The sequence below is a fragment of the Oncorhynchus clarkii genome, chromosome 4 (assembly GCF_045791955.1).
Source record: "Oncorhynchus clarkii lewisi isolate Uvic-CL-2024 chromosome 4, UVic_Ocla_1.0, whole genome shotgun sequence".
Lineage (NCBI taxonomy): Eukaryota > Metazoa > Chordata > Actinopteri > Salmoniformes > Salmonidae > Oncorhynchus > Oncorhynchus clarkii.
Genome location: NC_092150.1, coordinates 46272682 through 46293309, shown reverse-complemented (window position 1 = coordinate 46293309; position 20628 = coordinate 46272682). Strand labels below are relative to the sequence as shown.

The 20628-nt window shown below is 42.2% G+C and overlaps 1 protein-coding gene across 4 annotated transcripts in view; it reads right to left on the bottom strand.

Annotated features, from left to right (window-relative positions):
- The window catches only part of LOC139406889 (C-Jun-amino-terminal kinase-interacting protein 3-like), an 80235-nt gene that overhangs the window by 41574 nt on the left and 18033 nt on the right, over nucleotides 1-20628 (bottom strand). For 3 of the 4 annotated variants that reach the window (XM_071150021.1, XM_071150022.1, XM_071150023.1), the window contains exons 2-12: nucleotides 16280-16400; nucleotides 13710-13780; nucleotides 13458-13549; nucleotides 12771-12794; nucleotides 8816-8873; nucleotides 6058-6292; nucleotides 5768-5870; nucleotides 5581-5699; nucleotides 4874-4885; nucleotides 4369-4386; nucleotides 307-364 (exon numbers count right to left, since the gene is read on the bottom strand). In XM_071150021.1, coding sequence (XP_071006122.1) covers nucleotides 307-364; nucleotides 4369-4386; nucleotides 4874-4885; nucleotides 5581-5699; nucleotides 5768-5870; nucleotides 6058-6292; nucleotides 8816-8873; nucleotides 12771-12794; nucleotides 13458-13549; nucleotides 13710-13780; nucleotides 16280-16400 — 911 coding nt within the window. Of the gene's footprint in view, nucleotides 1-306; nucleotides 365-4368; nucleotides 4387-4873; nucleotides 4886-5580; nucleotides 5700-5767; nucleotides 5871-6057; nucleotides 6293-8713; nucleotides 8874-12770; nucleotides 12795-13457; nucleotides 13550-13709; nucleotides 13781-16279; nucleotides 16401-20628 lie in introns of all 4 variants that reach the window. The other variant, XM_071150020.1, reaches the window with a different exon arrangement.

The following is a 20628-nucleotide window of genomic DNA, read 5'->3' as shown; positions in this document are numbered from 1 at the left end:
TTGTACTGCTTTACTCAATAATCCTTAAACAAGTCTTCGGGTGCCAACCAAAAGGCATTTACACTGGAAAAGGAAAACCTGTTTCTCTCTGTGTCTTACCATCACTCTCAACACACACACACACACACACACACACACACACACACACACACACGTTTGTGTGCTCTCTCTATTAAAAAAAAAGAAAACATTTTTACTCAACCCTTGCAAAAGAACAGCCCCGCTAGTAAATCTATCTTGTACCAAACCATCTTTAATGTGGAGCAGCACAACAAACAAGTGTAAGTTTACAACACACACACTTACTTGGTCTCCAGAAGATGTTTGTTCTCTGTCAGCAGATTCTCCACCTCCTTGCCCATCCCTGTGACATATTAACATTAGTGTTAGCATTGATTAGCACTAACAACACTCCTTCTAGCCTGGTCCCAGATCTGTCTGAGAGCACAAACAGACCTGGGACCAGGCTACACTCATTCTATAGCTCTATAAACACTTCATTAACTCTACAACTGTTCATTAACTATACATTTAGTTTACTTTTTTTCATGAACAGATTGTCTTTGAATGTGAATTCTGGGGCTATTCATGGGTTAATTCTATCCATGAACGTTTGGAGGTTTTGGGGAGCATCATGGTGTTTTAACCAACTCCCGCATGCTGAAATGAAACCAAGAAAAGACCAAAAGATTTCCCAAAATAAATACATATACAATAATGATGTGTTTGCTGTGACATGCTCAAATAAAAGGGGAATGGATCTCTGAAATTAAGTCATTCAACTGAAGTTTTTTTTCATCCGCTTTGTGACGGAGGTGAATTTGTCTGAAGCGTATCCGTGATTCTCCTGCCAATAGGGCGATTCCCCTTTAATTCCCTATTAAATAGCCAGGATTAGCTGCGCAAAAGTAGGTTGTGACAGTGGCGCGAGAGAGGAAGTGTTCTACCCTCATCTTGGAAGCTCGTTGAGACCCAGTTTGTTTTGTTTGTAGTAAAAAGTGTGTACTGTAACCTTGTGGCAGGACCAATCAGTATTGGCTCTACTTAGGTCTATTGTTCGACTACCGATCTACGTTGGTCTCCGCTGTTTCTTCGTGGCCTTTCCCCGCCGGAGATCTGTTGGCGGATTGGATTGTCTGACTGACCGATTGACTACAACTTTTTGCATTCGGTATTTCATTTGTTTTGGTGTGATGTTATGATTTATGTGTTCAGTTCAGGGCCGGCCCTCCCATTAGGCAAGATTAGGCCGCCGCCTATGGCGGCATTTTGACAATTGGCTGGCGCCCTCCATCACCCCTAATCGGCTACTACACCGCCCGCGGCACCCCAGCCACCAGCTCATAGCGTTGCTGCAATCCATTCCCGCTTCTTCCGAAGTTCACGCCCACTATCATTGGTAGCTATGGTGATGTGTGTGTTTATATGCGATTTTCCAATTGTGAAACATTAATACAAATGTATCTGCCAATTAAATTATTGTATTTTTTTATGTTGGTGTGTGACGAAGACGATTAGTGACTAAAGTAATTAGTGAAAAACTACCAGGATGAGATTTATTTTTTTTTAACAATGAGAAAATAGGCACAATCTTTGAACCAAAGTAATTCTCTGGTGAAATGTATCAGCATGCAGCACTGTCCATCAGCTGGTGTGGAGAATGACAAGCCTACTTGGACAGGCCACTCATTCCCCGACAACGACGAGCCCCCGTTCGCTGAGCGAAGAAGGCAAACCGGAGGAGCCCGAGCCATGCAATTCCACCGATGATAAAAGCTCTCTGGCTGGACAAGAACAGGTGTTCGCACCAGGCCTAGCCACACCTCCAAACAATGCCAGTGAAGACCCTACTATCTTGGACCCAGACTCAGATTCGTCGCTCCCCGTCCCGGATGATAGTGGTGCTGCTGATTAAATCCAACTCCCACACAAAAAACATAAAATATCCTGGTGAGTGGCCAAAATATAGGAATGGGATCTTTACGAGATATGTTAGTGCAGCCTGGGCCACATCATGATAAGGATGGGCATTTCCCAAGAGATGAGGGGCAACGAAACATTTCGGTGACCCACGGGGAGAGAGTGAAGAGACCAATTTTTTTGCTGGTCAGGGATGGAACCAGGGACTGGAAGAATCTGTGACACCTCCTTAGCTCACATGAGAAGTCGCATGACCACCTAGATAGTTCCCAAAGGTGGAAGGAGCTGGAGATCAGACTGGTGTCCAAGCAAACTCAGATTATTTGATTTCAGGACCATGGACAGCTTCGAGAGAAGACATCGCTGACTGCAATGCAGCACCACAGCAGAGGAAAGAGGCCACTCTAGGTGGAGACAAAATAAATAAATTGTTTAAACTGATGTTAGACAATCAAATTCGGTATGTAAATAAACGAAATTCGTTAAGGCTGGGTCATTGACATAAAGCTTATTTTACCCTGCTCCAGCGAAACGGGGCCCACCATGCATTTATGAAAGCAGTTGTTTCCAAAGCTCAAATGATCTTACTCTGTTTTACAGTTCTAAAGAAATATTAAAATATATGTTAAATATGTTATCAGTGTTATTTTTATTGTAATTATAACAATTATGGGGTCGTGCCATGTGTGATAACAGGTGGGATATTATTAATAAGTAACTTGTTTTCCTACTATAGGTAGCTGGTTGCATAGTGATAGCAACATTTTAACTCTCCAAAGCAGGGGTAAAATATAATTGGAGCTTATTTCTTCATCCTACAAAAAATAAGTGGTAAGCCTACCTGTTTGACAGACACAATTATCCTATCCATTGATGACGGTGTAGCAAAATACTCCAACACTGTCACATGCACTGATTAAATACCTCCATGTCTGAGAAGGGCTTGGTGTGTTTGACTAAAACAAGGGCTCGAATTGAGTGATGGTATCACATACCATTTGTTAAAGAAGAGGGCACAAATTATATCTATTGTTTGCTTTATATTTTGAAATAAATACATAAAACGTGTCCAGATTATATCAAGATTATAACAATGCTTAACTCCGTGGCGCCTTATGGTAGAAACAAGCTCTAAAATGTCAGCGAAGTACGTGACTCCGATGCATATGGGGATATATTAATTCCTGTATATGACACTCTGAAGCTAAACTGCAGCCTATAATATTCGAGGAGATAAAAAAAAATGACTGCTATTCTGTCCCTATTAATTGAGCTTTTCTCTTTCTGAAAAGAGAAGATGTTTGTTTAAACCCAGGCAGCTTTTAGGGAAGCACTTCTGTTGTTGGGTTATACAACGGACAAGTAGCCAGCAGTTGAAGCTTACAGTTTTCTGTGTCAGTAGAGCCTCTGTCTGGGTGGAAAGGTAACTTTTGAAAGTGCCATGCTTAGATTCATGACTAAGATGTACTTATTTTTATCTCACCTAGTTCAGCAAAATGTCCAGGGCATTGGTGATTTTATCAATGTAATCAGATTGAAAATATTAGGCTATGTTATTGACACTTAACTGATTATATAGCCTACTAACCAGATGTGTTAAAAATTGTGTTTAATTTGCAGCATAGGCCTTTTAATTGGGCTGCTATTATGTTCTGTTCCTCTGATTTTTGTCTTGCCTAGGGCAGCAGAACGTCCAGGACCGGCCCTGATTCAGTTGTAGTGAAGACTACAGAGATGTGACACTTTATAGTTGTGTGGTAAAACTGTTTCTTGCAATCTGATTGTATTAATGAGACAGGGTTTATGCATCACTTTATGAAAAGACAATTGCATGACTGAGGTCACTTGGGTTAACTGAACTCATTTACCGGGCTGGACTCTTTTAGGCCCGAGGTACAGGACTTTTCTTGAGGAACCAGAGCTCATTGTTTGTTATATTTATAACGCGTGTAATCATGTGTGTAACGTGTGTAATATGTGTGTAATAATTTATTTTGGTAATACAACCAACACAAAAGAACACCATTGTTTTGAAGTTATTTCCAATTTTTTAAAGGTTTATGAAAAGTGTATGTCTTGACGGACAGGACGGGACTCATTCCCTCTCAACCAAAAAGGAGAAATCAATATTTTCTCTGGTAGGCACAACCTACCTGGCAACCCTACAAACAATAACCTCATGTCAAAACCGTTAGAGCTTTCGCAGTGTCAAACATGAGGACAAAGCAATGAATTAAAAATCCAAATAAAAGGTGAAAAACAAATACAAAAAGAAAAGGCTTGCCATACTCAAATAACAGCCAACAGGAAACGGGTGGAAGTGACATCACAGCAGGGGAACAGGTAGGAAATGGCATCACAACATGGAACGCAGAAAAGACAAGACACAACGACATGGGAGGATGAGCAACAGCTAAGGATGCTGAATAAGGCTAGAGGAAGCCTTACCGAAAAAATCATCACGGACTGGGGAGAGGAAGAGAAACGGGGAGAGAGAAGGAAGAGGGAGGGGGGCACAGACCAGAGAGAAAGAGAGAAGGAGGGATGGGGTGAGACAAAAAAGAGAGAGAATGCTGATAAGCACTTGTTATATTCAAAAGCTTCAGAGAGTAAAAAGAGAGCTTGGATCTGTCCAAGACCAGAGAACATTGTCAGTTTAGACTCAGAGAGATTCACCTTCATTGACCACAGGGTTCAGTTGAGCTTTGTAACATTATGACCAACCAATCAAAGAAAGCATTATCTGGACAATATCTGGACTAGATCAACATTTAAAACAACTGTTGTAGCATGTAATGCCAGCATATGTCATTGGGAGGTATGTGTGTGTGTGTGTGTGTGTGTGTGTGTGTGTGTGAGTGAGTGAGTGAGTGAGTGAGTGAGTGAGTGAGAGAGAGAGAGAGGAGAGAAAGAGAGAGAGAGAGAAAGAGAAAGAGAGGGTTCAGATACACACCTGAGAACTCCCCTAGAGGTGTATCCAGCATACACAGGAAGGGAGAGAGGAAGCACAGAGAAGGGTCATGGGTCAATAAACTAATATGATCGCAATTAAATAAACCACTCATAAAGCTCTGTCAACTATACCTGGTAAAAGGAAGTAAACCAAGAGTAAATCAAGAATAATTTAGCTTGCCCTGTAAAATCAACCACTCAAATATATAAAATAAATGGGGACTGCAGCCATGGCGCAAGTGATATCCTAGGGTGCTTTGCGGTGCAGTGGAGGATGGGGGAGCTGCCGGGAATGTGAGGTGGTGATGAACATTTTGCTGTGTGCATGGTCAAAGTTCAGAGCTAGCCAGTGCTATGGCAACGATGACACAGCTGGTGACACAGCTGGTGCACTAAGCACTGCAGCTTACATTCCCAATGACTCTTTGCTTAGTGCAGACAGAGGTCGGGTTCCAGGGTGACTACATTTCAGACGCATGCCAGAACTCACAATGCTCGATAGGTGTTTAACATATCAGCTAAACACATTATTTGAAATAGCAATCTGACACCCGACTGTGCAGTCGGTGACATGACACACAACCATTGGTTAATGCAATGTAACGTTTGCAATGTAGACAGCCTGGAACATGACCAGAGACTTGCCTAGGTTGCCTTCCAATAGCTAATTTGCATATACCCCACCCAATAGTCCTCTGATTGGCTTACCTAAAAGCTCAGCCCCGGCGTCAACATCCCCGATGATGTCAGACTTGGCATCCTTGATCTCATGGTAGAGAGAGTCAGTGTTGATACCGAACGCCTCATTCACAATGCCCTGGGAAGGACTGACACACACACTGATATTTAATCATTGCTCTGTGTGTGTGTGTGTGTGTGTGTGTGTGTGTGTTACCTGTTTCCTCCACCATAGAGACAGGGGTCCACACACATATCCAGCTCTGGTGTGGAATCAATGATCTCTTGGAATTCTGACCCCTCATCACTGCTACCCATACCTGAGTACAGATAGAATATCATACACACTCAAAACCATATTCACAAAGCATCTCAGAATAGGAGTGATGATCTAGGATCAGTTTTGCATTTTAGATCATAATGAATAAGATTACATGGACAGGGGGGGGACCTGATCCTAGATCAGTACTCCTTCTCTGAGGGACCTTATCAATACGTTACACTCACCGATGCTGACATTCCTGGTTTCCTGGGAGACCTGCACCTCCATGTTTTTGCTGAGGTGTTTAGCACTCTTCATGCCGCGGCTTACAGCATGCATTGGGTCGAACTCGCCGGGTGGGAGGAAGCCCTCGTTGAGGGGCGTGACGGTGGCGGAAGGGACGGAGGAAGTGGGCGTGTTGGACTTACTTCCTGTGCTACTGGGCGTGGCCGCCACCGAGTCCGACTCGGAACCATCCTCCTGGGGCATCAGAGGTCAGACGGTTAAAGAGGTTAAGGGGCTGTATTGTTAAAGAGGGGCTGCATCCCGATTATCCACCCTTCTCCCAAAGTGTCCACGTGCACACTTCCCTTCATGGATTTAACAATGGAGGAAACTCCCTCCAGACAATGTTTGCATCAAGCCAATGCTTTTAAATTAATGACGGAGAGTGTGCAATGCACATTTAGGCTGAAGGGTGGAGAATAGGGAAGCCAGGGTTCTTCTCTTGCAAGGCTCGTTGGAAAGTTCACAATCTTGCGCGTACACATAGTAACAAAGCATCACACTTACATGTGAAACGTGATGTAAAGACAGGTGCAAACGGGACGATAGAATCTATGTTATGTTCTATTATTGTAGAAAAAAGTACTTACAGTGCCTTGCGAAAGTATTCGGCCCCCTTGAACTTTGCGACCTTTTGCCACATTTCAGGCTTCAAACATAAAGATATAAAACTGTATTTTTTTGTGAAGAATCAACAACAAGTGGGACACAATCATGAAGTGGAACGACATTTATTGGATATTTCAAACGTTTTTTAACAAATCAAAAACTGAAAAATTGGGTGTGTAAAATTATTCAGCCCCTTTACTTTCAGTGCAGCAAACTCTCTCCAGAAGTTCAGTGAGGATCTCTGAATGATCCAATGTTGACCTAAATGACTAATGATGATAAATACAATCCACCTGTGTGTAATCAAGTCTCCGTATAAATGCACCTGCACTGTGATAGTCTCAGAGGTCCGTTAAAAGCGCAGAGAGCATCATGAAGAACAAGGAACACACCAGGCAGGTCCGAGATACTGTTGTGAAGAAGTTTAAAGCCGGATTTGGATACAAAAAGATTTCCCAAGCTTTAAACATCCCAAGGAGCACTGTGCAAGCGATAATATTGAAATGGAAGGAGTATCAGACCACTGCAAATCTACCAAGACCTGGCCGTCCCTCTAAACTTTCAGCTCATACAAGGAGAAGACTGATCAGAGATGCAGCCAAGAGGCCCATGATCACTCTGGATGAACTGCAGAGATCTACAGCTGAGGTGGGAGACTCTGTCCATAGGACAACAATCAGTCGTATATTGCACAAATCTGGCCTTTATGGAAGAGTGGCAAGAAGAAAGCCATTTCTTAAAGATATCCATAAAAAGTGTTGTTTAAAGTTTGCCACAAGCCACCTGGGAGACACACCAAACATGTGGAAGAAGGTGCTCTGGTCAGATGAAACCAAAATTGAACTTTTTGGCAACAATGCAAAACGTTATGTTTGGCGTAAAAGCAACACAGCTCATCACCCTGAACACACCATCCCCACTGTCAAACATGGTGGTGGCAGCATCATGGTTTGGGCCTGCTTTTCTTCAGCAGGGACAGGGAAGATGGTTAAAATTGATGGGAAGATGGATGGAGCCATATACAGGACCATTCTGGAAGAAAACCTGATGGAGTCTGCAAAAGACCTGAGACTGGGACAGAGATTTGTCTTCCAACAAGACAATGATCCAAAACATAAAGCAAAATCTACAATGGAATGGTTCAAAAATAAACATATCCAGGTGTTAGAATGGCCAAGTCAAAGTCCAGACCTGAATCCAATCGAGAATCTGTGGAAAGAACTGAAAACTGCTGTTCACAAATGCTCTCCATCCAACCTCACTGAGCTCGAGTTGTTTTGCAAGGAGGAATGGGAAAAAATGTCAGTCTCTCGATGTGCAAAACTGATAGAGACATACCCCAAGCGACTTACAGCTGTAATCGCAGCAAAAGGTGGCGCTACAAAGTATTAACTTAAGGGGGCTGAATAATTTTGCACGCCCAATTTTTCAGTTTTTGATTTGTTAAAAAAGTTTTAAATATCCAATAAATGTTGTTCCACTTCATGATTGTGTCCCACTTGTTGTTGATTCTTCACAAAAAAATACAGTTTATATCTTTATGTTTGAAGCCTGAAATGTGGCAAAAGGTCGCAAAGTTCAAGGGGGCCGAATACTTTCGCAAGGCACTGTAAGTTAAAAGAAATTACACCAATTTAATGTAATATTTTTATCCTAATATTAATGTATTCATCATATCTGTTCATACACTGTCATGTCTTCATTACACTCACCGCCATAAAAAAACTATCGACAAGCACCACAAAGAAAAGCTCTTGGAAGATGAGGGACACATGCAGGCGTGAGGGATGTGTCTGGATGATTCTGATTGACGGTGGTAATGGTGGGGGTGTGGCATGACGCGTTCTGCAGACGTGAGGTCCAGGGGGAGTGTCTGTGTGCGTCCCAAATGTCATCCTATTCCCCTTTATAGTGCACTACTTTTAACCAGGGCCCATAGTGCTCTGGTCAAAAGTAGTGCACTATAAAAAGAATAGGGTGCCATTTGGGATGGAGCCGCTATCACACCTGGTAGCCAGAGGTGTAGCGGGATTGGCTGAGCTCGTTGACCTGCCAGAAGTCGGTCCCAGACCCAGGCATTATCATCCTAGCCCCCCCCCCCCCACGTACCATCCCCATGCCCTCTCCACTGGGGTACAGGCTCAACGACGGGGGACGCTCCACTTTGCTGCTGGGGGAAAAGAGAGGGGGCGGGAGGAGAGAGGAGGACAGGAGAGTGGAGCACGAAACAAAGGGGGGAAGAGTAAAGGTTTGAGAGAAGAAAAAGGAAACGGGGAGATAGAGGGAGTGGCAGAGAGAGAGAGGTTAGGGGGAAAAGAGAGGCGAGGGGCAGAGAGAGGGGTAGAGGGGAGAGAAAGAGAGAGGGAGGGGCAGAGAGAGCAGGAGATAATGTACTGTACATTAGGTATCTGGAGAGAGGTGAAAGCTAACTTTGGGGTTGCATAAGCATAAAACTGAAAATCCCCTGAATTAAGTACAACACACAAAGCCAGCTACTGGACAGACTGACACTAAACCAGACCGACATAATATGACACGAGATATCCATGTTATGGAGAAACGGGAGAGGCTATAAGGACGCGCCTGTTGCCCAAATTGATGACGTACTGTATGTCGCGCAGCTGAGAGTAAAGTGGAGGCGAGCGGATTGGTTGGGTTCAGTCAAGCTGGTGCGAATGACCAATGCAACTGTGTTGTATCGAGGCTTGCCGACTGGAGTTGCTTCCCACTGCGCAGCTGTATTACATGGTCAATTTCTTCCATCCCAATTTATTTTATTTTGAGTAGGATAACAGCCTACACGAAAAAGAACGTGTCAAATTGGTAGTAACCATATGGATGTCACCATGATACAGTCTACTGCTCAATGGGGAGAGTTTGCCAGCAACAACATTCATTAAAATGTTTTTTAAAAATTGCACCAAAGAAAACTCTGTATATATCAATGATGTCGCTCTTGCTGCTGGTGATTCTCTGATCCACCTCTACGCAGACGACACCATTCTGTATACTTCTGGCCCTTCTTTGGACACTGTGCTAACTAACCTCCAGACGAGCTTCATGGTCATACAACTCTCCTTCCGTGGCCTCTAACTGCTCTTAAATGCAAGTAAAACTAAATGCATGCTATTCAACCGATCGCTGCCCGCACCCGCCCATCCGTCCAGCATCCCTACTCTGGACGGTTCTGACTTAGAATGTGTGGACAACTACAAATACCTAGGTGTCTGGTTAGACTGTAAACTCTCCTTCCAGACCCACATTAACCATCGCCAATCCAAAATTAAATATAGAATTGGCTTCCTATTTGGCAACAAAGCATCCTTCACTAATGCTGCCAAACATACTCTCGTAAAACGGACTATCCTACCGATCCTTGACATCTGCGATGTCATTCACAAAATAGCCTCCAACACTCTACTCAACAAATTGGATGCCGTCTATCACAGTGCCATCCGTTTTGTCACCAAAGCCCCATATACTACCCACCACTCCGACCTGTATGCTCTCATTGGCTGGCCCTCGCTTCATACTCGTCGCCAAACTGGTTCCAGGTCATCTACAAGTCTTTGCTAGGTAAAGCCCTGCCTTATCTCAGTTTACTGGTCACCATAGCAGCACACACCCGCTCCAGCAGGTATATTTCACTGGTCACCCCCAAAGCCAATTCCTCCTTTGGCCGCCTTTCCTTCCAGTTCTCTGCTGCCAATGATTGGAACGAACGGCAAAAATCACTGAAGCTGGAGACTCATATCTCCCTCACTAACTTCAAGCACCAGCTGTCAGAGCAGCTCACAGATCATTGCACCTTAAATAGGCCATCCAACTACCTCATCCCCATACTGTATTTATTTATTTTGCTCCTTCGCACCCCATTCGCATTCATCTTCTGCACATCAATCCCTCCAGTGTTTAATTGCTATATCGTAATTACCTCGCCACTATGGCCTATTTATTGCCTTTACCTCCCTTATCTTACCTCATTTGCACACATTGTATATATACTTTTTTTTCCTACTGTATGTTTGTTTATTCAATGTGTAACTCCGTGTTGTTGTATGTGTCAAACTGCTTTGCTTTATCTTGGCCAGGTCGCAGTTGTAAATGAGAACTTGTTCTCAACTAGCCTACCTGGTTAAATAAAGGCGAAATAAATAAAAAATATATTTAAAAAATAAAAAAGTGATAGACAACAATACAGATTAAAAACAAAACAACAAAAAAAGGTGTGCAGGTGTAGTTGGAAGCCTAAGGGCTTATATGAAAACCACACCACAAAAAAAACTATATGCAATACATAAGTACAAAAATAAAAAAGGTTTGTTAAAACAGATAACAAAACCTACTAAATATAAATGACTTGAACATGGAGCACAGTGTCCTTTGCTTCTGCTTGCCGAGCACTGCTGTCCCGCAGTAAGGAGTGGGAAGTAGCTAGCTAGTGTAGCCAATATCAAGCCTGGGTGACAGCGAAAGCACATTTATTGTAGTGAATTTCACATAAAATACTCAGATAAAAACGTAATTATTCTGAATACTCTACCAAGTCCTGACTTCGGCAGACAAGTTTCAAATCCTCGCTGGAGTTTCTAGCCACAAGCATAAACTAGCTAGCTCGGAAGGGCTCATCAGGACGACTGCATGAACAAACTGAACCGAATCCATTCGTCTCCACTCGACTCAGCTGTGAGACAGAAACCCAGACAGACCATAAACAGTGGGTGATATAGGAGAAGGTAAAGGACAAAGGCACAAACTCTGGGCCCATTCCATATTGGGACATACTGGGGGCAGGGGAACTTCTAGTCCAAGGAGAGGCTGGTTGGTCAATGGAGCCAGGGCAGTGATTGTCAGTCCTAGTCCTGGGAACCACAGGGTCTGCAGGCGTGATTCAACTAATCAACAAGCTCCCCATTAGTTGAATCAGGTGTGTTAGTGCTGGGCTGGAGCAAAAGCTTGTATACTCAGCAGACCTGGGTTTTTAGATACCTGAAAATTTGTGCTGAGCGATTAACCAAAGTTCCGTTTTTTGTTGTTGTTATTATAAACAACTAATTGACATGCTTCAATTACTTGAATTCCACTTAAGTTTTTTGTTTTTTTGGTAGCCCAACACCCTGTTTCTCTAGAGAGAAATCAAATCATGCACGAGAGAAATTAAGTCCAGCGCTATATGGGATGCTGAGCTGACGGGAGTTGTAGTTTTCATTAAGCAAATATTCAAGTTCAGCTCAGAAAAGTGGTAATTAACTACAATGGCCATAATCCATTGCGCCTGTTCTTTTCTGGTTTGGATATATTTTTACGCCTGCTATGCTAGGTTAGATACACACAGACCGCATACGCCACAGCAAGAGAGAGAAGATAGTAGACAACACAATAACGAGAGAGAGGGATAGAGTTTGTGAAAGTATGCCTTATCTACTTTAAAGAACTAGTAAAAAGATTTCGTCAGACAGCTCTGTAGCATACTTAGGCATGCTAGCCTAGCTAGCTAGACAGTACAGTATGGGGAGAACAGAGATAACGTTAGATGGTTGTCTGGCTGGCTGCTACTGCCTGAGCAGAGTTGAGATGCTGATTTTAAGGAATTAATACTTATGAAGTCGTCAAATAAAACTAAGTAATATACACAACTGAAATATTTAAATATTTAATAGCAATTCTCTATTTTTCTATGTGGACCTGACAGAGACAATAGAATATTTCCAATGTTTTGACAATTGAATGTTCACTATTTTTGAAAAAGCTCTAATCATTTTAATGTAATTATTTCATAATGCATTTAATGTAAAAAATAAATAATCGAACTGAAACGAACTCAAATCTATAATCCCTCGGCACTACTGAAATAAATACTGTATCTGAGCCTGGTTCAGCTTGCCTGGCTTAATAAACCAATAGAAAAGTCCCAAAAAGACTCAGCAAAAAGCTCTGAATATTTAAAATGATTTTCCAAGTATTTGAACCCGGGTCCTATACTCAGGACCAAGACTGACAAACACTGAATGAGATTGAGGGGACAGGGATGGAGGGGGGGAGGTTTTTGGGGGTAGTGATTTACCTTTTCCTCCACATGTGGCGTTGACTGTGCAACACAGCAGCACGAGCACAGAGTGAGACAACGAGACAGACATATATTGATTAGAGTGAAGCCAAACCATGATACAACAGGTCACAAGTGGTGTAGTGGAGGGTAAAACACACGTAAATGTTGTTTACTGACATATTTTATTATTCACAAGCTTTTACAAACCTTTTGTGGAAAAAAGGCATTGAAAGTATAGGGAGCGTTACTTTACTCACCACAAACAGCGATCAGCTTTTACCCACCTGTTTTTTAACCACTACATCACTGGTCACAAGACAAGCTACCACAGACTAACACACAGCAGCACAACAGAAGGCATTACACACAACACAACTACAGCACACTAAACACAGAACACTAAACCCTTGCACACTTATTCCAAGCACAACAAAGCACAGACCATTACCTCAGCATAGTTGCTACTACTAAGCTATGCCAGGATCCATTTCTATACTCTTCCCCCTGCACACACACACACACACCCACCAACACACCCACCTACCCACACTTTCCAGAAAGGTCACAACTAACTATATTATTTTATGTCTATGTTGTTATATGAATTGTAGAGCTTTGTCTGTATGCTCCTCAACAGATTTTCCTCACTTGGGGATAATAACATTTTATGATGAAAATGTTTTTAAAAAGTCGGCCACTCACGTTCGTCCACTGCCTGGCCCTTCTGACTGGCTGTTGTTCCCTGCCTGTTGCATCTTGGACCTCTCAATATGCTCCACGTATGTTTGAATCATCTGACAGGAAGAGAGAGGATGAGTGAGGAAGATGGACGTAATTCCACTGACTTGGTTCTATTGCACCAGGCGAACAACATCATGATACAAACCTAGCAGCTTGTAATGGAGTCAGATACTAAACTCTCATATGCACGCACACACACACGGCTGTTCCTACCTCCGTGTGTCGCTGGTGCAATGCATTGTACACCTTCTTCATGTCTGACTCACGCTCCTCCAGACGAGTGACTGAAACCCAGATAAACAGAATCAGAGTCAACCAGCCACCCATTGTAACAGCACTGTGGGTTATACACTTCGGGCTGGTGAGATTCTCCATTGAAAGTGACTATTAGTCCAGGACTTTCTGGAAATGGCTCCATATTGAACAGTGGATAGTGTGATGGTGCTCTCCATTTAAAGCTGGTCTGCTTTGAAACACTAAATGGTAGCAGGCCCGTTTTCTCATTGATTGAATATGTGAGTCTTTTTGCTGTCAGAGGCACTAAAACCCTATTAAGCCATATTAACCACAGAACATGCACTGGCTCATCCGGACATGGTGGGTTAGTGTAAAACGGGCTATATTGTGTCCTTGAATACTACACGCAAATCTCTTCATGGTGCAAAACCAATGTGTGCTAGTAGGCTATGTTTAGTCCTCCACATCGTAGGTAGACAATCACTATGTGCTAGGCTATACACTTTGTGCTTGGCAGTCAATAGTGTACCATCACATTGTGCTAGTTATGAGTAATGCAGACTCACGGTGTGTGCGGTAGTTGTGAAGACTCACAGTGTGCTAGTTCTGATTAGTGCACACTTGCAGTGTGCTAGTTTTGAGAAGTACTCACTCACTCTGGTCGAAGCAGTTCGTGCTCTGAGTAATATTACACAGTGTTTTAGTACTGAGGTACTACTCACTCTGGTTGGAGTAGTTCAAGTTATTATAGTTCTATACTCACTCTGGTTGGAGTAGTTCAGGTTATTATAGTTCTATACTCACTCTGGTCAGAGTAGTTCTAGTTTTTAAACATTGATGAGCAACAGAAAAATACATACAGAATCGATGTGTTGTCTTATGTAAACAAAGTCTGATCCATCACACTGCTGGGCATATCTGTTTGTAAATGCCATGAGATACAGTGCAATCACCTGCAGCTGTTTATCCCATGTAGTGGGCAAATGGCATTGTCAACATCAAATTGTCAGAGTACTAAGTCTATACTCACTCTTGATGAAGTAATTCTAGTTATTAATAGTCTATACTCACTCTGGTCGGAGAAGTTCTAGTTATTATAGTTCTATACTCACTCTGGTCGGCGTCGTTCTAGTTATTATAGTTCTATACTCACTCTGATCGAAGTAGTTCCGGTTATTATAATTTTATACTCACTCTATTCGGAGTAGTTCTAGTTATTAAGTTTAAGGGTGTTTTCACAAATAGTCCTCTTTAAAATAACTGATCTCAGTCCTCTTTAGTGAACTCTGGGGTAAAAAAAAAGCTAAAGAACTCAGTTCCCTTTGTATTCACACTGCCTGTCACGCCTGCTCCCGCTTCCCCTCTCTGGCGCTCGAGGGTGCCAGGCTGCCCTTCATTACCCCACACCTGTCACCATCATTACGTGCATCAGCGCTCAATGGACTCACCTGGACTCCTTTATTTTGTTGATTACCCCTCTATATCTGTCTGCTCCTCAGTTTGTTCCCTGTGTCATCATTGATGTTGTTACGTTTTCCCCTGTCCAGACGATGTCCTTGTTTGTTTCTGGTATATTATCCATTAAATGTACTCTCCTTGTACTTGCTTCTCATCTCCCAGCGTCGGTCCTTACACTGCCCTTGACTTCGAATGAGGACTCAACTCTTTCGCCTGTTCACTTAACCTATTTTGTGGTCCGAGTCTTCTTTGATTTCACATTGCAATGTTTTAAAAGGAACCAAGGCCTTTTTCCAACATTTAATCAATGTACTCTGCGTTTTTACAGAGTGCAGGACAAGCCATTCCATCAGAACTTGTTATCATACAGATATTTATTAATACTTATATTTTGGAAGATAATAGATTGCATTTAGTTAAAAGATGAGACATAATAATTATAATTTCTATGAACATGTAAATATTATTGGTAACAGAATAAATAGCAGAAGAATAACTGCAGACAAATAATGCTATAATTGAAAATTCTACACCCAATGTAGTCTACTGCCCATTTAAGAGCTAAAATAGATTTTGTACCCTATGTCGTGATTCTCACCAAGGATATTGTTGTCATCACACACTATTCAAATCCCACATTGAAATAAACAGGTTAGAATATCTCTTTATAGATCACATATTGCAAACAAATAATATTTTTCTGCGAACCGGCAGATAATCATCTTCTCTCTTTTGTGGCACCAACGTGAGGGGTTATGGGAGGGGAAACAGTGTTGCAGTATTCTAGTATGTGGTGTGGGAATAATAACAAGCGAACCTGTGTAGCTTTGTGTTCACATTGCCCTAAAAAAGTGAACCGGACCGAGGAATTCAAGGGAACCGAACTGACCACCTCTTGAGTTCGGTTCACTTCGGGTCCGTTTTGAGGGGTCTGAGTTCCTTTGGAGCGTTCACACTGGACAAAAAATTAAGCAAACCACGCTGAGTTCACAAAAATTGTCAGAAAGGGACCAAGTGTGAAAACACACTAATACTCACTCTGGTCAGAGTAGTTCTATTTCTGAGCAGTAACAGTAGTCTATACTCACTCTGGTCAGAGTAGTTCTTGGTCTTGAGCTCCAGTTGTTTCCCCTGCAGTTCCAAGCTCTCCACATGAGTCTGCAAGTCCTTCTTCTCCCCCTCCAATGCATCCTCAAACTCTATGAATTTCTGTGGGAGAGAACAACCATACACAGTCAGTCAAAACGCTATGGGCTGGTTTCCCAGACACAGATTAAGCCTAGTCCTGGACTAAAACGCTGACTCAAGGGAGAATATCCACTGAAATGTTTTTTTTTTAGCCCAAGACTAGATTTACTCTGTGTCCGGGAAACCGGCCCTAAACATTTTTATGGTAGAGAACATCCACACAGTCCTCAAACTCTAGGAATTTCTTTGGGATAAAACAACCAATAATTAATTCAGGAAGTGAACTGAAATTGCAAATCAAGAATGGAAAAATCTTAATCAAAAATAAAATAGATAGGAATTACAGCGCACTCGGAAAGTATTCAGACCCCGTGACTTTTTCCACAATTTTTACAGCATTATTCTAAAAATGTATTAAATTTTTTTTTAAATCTTCATCAATGTCCACACAATAATGACAAAGCGAAAACAGGTTTTTAGAAATGTTAGCAAATGTATTAAAAATAAAAAAACAAATATCTTATTTACATAAGTATTCAGACCCTTTTCTATGAGACTCGAAATTGAGCTCAAGTGCATCCTGTTTCCATTGATAATCCTTGAGATGTTTCTACAACTTGATTGGAGTCCACCTGTGGTAAATTCAATTGATTAGACATGACTTGGAAAGGCACACGCCTGTCTATATAAGGTCCCACAGTTGACAGGGCATGTCAGAGCAAAAACCAAGCCATGAGGTCGAAGGAATTGTCCTTAGAGCTCCGAGACAGGATTGTGTCGAGGCACAGATCTGGGGAAGGGTACCAAAACATCTCTGCAGAATTGAAGGTCCCCAAGAACACAGCGGCCTCCATCATTCTTAATTGGAAGAAGTTTGGAACCACCAAGACTCTTCCTAGAGCTGGCCGCCCGGCCAAACTGAGCATTCGGGGAAAAGGGCCTTGGTCAGGGAGGTGACCAAGAACCCGATGTTCACTCTGATAGATCTCCGGAGTTCCTCTGTGGAGATCTGAGAACCTTCCAGAAGGACAACCATTTCTGCAGCACTCCACCAATCAAGTCTTTATGGTAGATGGTAGAGTGGCCAGACGGAAGCCACTCCTCAGTAAAAAAGCATATGACAGCCCGCTTGGACTTTGCCAAAAGACACCTAAGGACTCTCATACGATGAGAAACCAGATTCTCTGGTTTGATGAAGCCAAGATTGAACTCTTTGGCCTGAATGCCAAGCGTCACATCTGGAGGAAACCTGGCATCATCCCTACGGTGAAGCATGTTGGTGGCAGCATCATGCTGTGGAGATGTATTTCAGTGCCAGGGACTAGGAGACTAGTCAGGATCGAGGGAAAGATGAACGGAGCAAAGTACAGAGATATCCTTGATGAAAACCTGCTCCAGAGACCTCAGGACCTTAGACTGGGGCAAAACTTCACCTTCCAACAGGACAACGACCCTAAGCACACAGTCAAGACAACTTCAAGACAAATCTCTGAATGTCATTGAATGGCCCAGCCAGAGCCCGGACTTGAACCCAATCGAACATCTCTGGAGAGAACTGAAAATAGCTGTGCAGCGAAGCTCCCGATCCAACCTGACAGAACTTGAGAGGATCTGCAGAGAAGAATGGGAGAAACTCTTCAAATACAGGTGTGCCAAGCATGTAGCGTCATACCCAAGAAGACTCGAGGCTGTAATCTCTGCCAAAGGTGCTTCAACAAAGTACTGAGTAAAGGATCTGAATACCTACAGTGGCAAGAAAAAGTATGTGAACCCTTTGGAATTACCGGGACTTCTGCATAAATTGGGTCATCAAATGTGATCTTATCTTCATCTAAGTCACAATAATAGACACACATAGTGTGCTTAAACTAATAACACACAAATTATTGTATTTTTCTTATCTATATTGAATACATAATTTAAACATTCACAGTGTAGGTTGGAAAAAGTACATGAACCCCTAAGCTAATGACTTCTCCAAAAGCTAATTGGGGTCAGGAGTTATCTAACCTGGAGTCCAATCAATGAGACGAGATCTAAGATGTTGGTTAGAGCTGCCCTGCCCCACAAAAACACTCACAAAGAGTTTGCTATTCACAAGAAGCATTGCCTGATGTGAACCATGCCTCGAACAAAAGAGATATCAGAAGAACTGTTGACTTGCATAAAGCTGGAAAGGGTTACAAAAGTATCTCTAAAAGCCTTGATGTTCATCAGTCCACGGCAAGACAAATTGCCTTTAAATGGAGAAAGTTCAGCACTGTTCCTACTCTCCCTAGGAGTGGCCTTTCTGCAAAGATGACTGCAAGAGCACAGTGCAGAATGCTCAATGAGGTAAAGAAGAATCCTAGCGTGTCAGCTAAAGACTTACAGAAATCTCTGGAACACGCCAACATCTCTGTTGACGAGTCTACGATACGTAAAACACTAAACAAGAATGGTGTTCATGGGAGGACACCACGGAAGAAGCCAGTGCTGTCCAAAAAACATTTCTGCAACATCTGAAGTTCGCGAAAGAGCACCTGGATGTTCCACAGCGGTACTGGCAAAATATTCAGAGTTGTTTGGAAGGAACACACAACACTATGTGTGGAGAAAAAATGGCACAGAACACCAACATTAAAACCTCATCCCAACAGTAAAGTATGGTGGAGGGAGCATCATGGTTTGGGGCTGCTTTACTGCCTCAGGGCCTGGACATGCTATCATCGACGGAAAAATGAATGCCCAAGTTTATCAAGACATTTTGCAGGAGAATGTAAGGCTCTCTGTCCTCCAATTGAAGAAGCAAATCAACAGCAGAATGGCTTCAACAGAAGAAAATACACCTTCTGGAGTGGCCCAAGTCAGAGTCTTGACCTAAACCCGATATGAGATGCTGTGGCATGACCTTGAGAGCGGTTCACACCAGACAGCCCTAGAATATTGATGAACAGAAACCGTTTAGTAAAGAGGAATTGTCCAAAATTCCTCCTGACTGTTGTGCAGCTCTGATCCGCAACTACACAAAACATTTGGTAGAGGTTATTGCTGCCAAAGGAGGGTCAACCAGTTATAAATCCAAGGGTTCACATACTTCTCCCACCCTGCACTGTGACCTATTCATGCAGAAATCCAGGTAATTCCAAAGGGTTTGCATACTTTTTCTTGCCACTGTATGTAAATGGGATATAAATTTTAAATTTGCATAAATATCCAAAAACCTGTTTTTGCTTTGTCATTATGGGGTATTATGTGCATATTGATGATATATTTTTATTTATTTTTTAAATCAATTTTAGAATAAGGCTGTAACGTATCAAAATGTGGAAAAAGTCAAGGGGTCTGAATACTTTCCGAATGCACTGTACATAGGAAAAAGTAAATTATTTTCAACCCTATTGTATGCAGCATTACAATTTATCAATTACATGAATGCATGGTGTGTGGTAAACGGCTCACATTGTAAAATATATTATATTCCAAAAGTTTTTTTTAATCTAGATTAGAATCTAAAAAGGTTCTTCTACTGCCGTCCCCAGGTAAGAACCATTTGAATAACCGTTTTGAGTTCCAGATAGAACCCTGTATGAAAAGTGTTCTACATGGAACCCAAAAGGGTTCTCCCACGGGGACAACAGTCGAATAACCCTTTTAGATCATAATCTAGATAAAAACCTTTCTTTTTAAGAGTGTATAATATAGCATATTGCACAGTATGAAATGTCTCTCATAAAATAACAATGCCAGCAACAAGGACTCAGAGATATTCATTTTCAATGACACTTTCTGCTTCTTTCATGGACAGCTAGAGGATAATGGGTAAAATTAACTGCTAGTATTGTTTGGGATGGGGCGAATCACAGAGAAAGATGCGTCAATAACATCTACCCGGTCATCTCCAATCACAAAAACCAGGGTCATGTTCAGTAGGGTGCAAAACATAAAAACATTTGTGCTGCTGTTTTGCCTGTGGCTATGGATCTCTCTCTCTCTATATATATATATATATTTATACACACACACAGTGCCTTGCGAAAGTATTCGGCCCCCTTGAACTTTGCGACATTTTGCCACATTTCAGGCTTCAAACATAAAGATATAAAACTGTATTTTTTTGTGAAGAATCAACAACAAGTGGGACACAATCATGAAGTTGAACGACATTTATTGGATATTTCAAACTTTTTTAACAAATCAAAAACTGAAACATTGGGCGTGCAAAATTATTCAGCCCCTTTACTTTCAGTGCAGCAAACTCTCTCCAGAA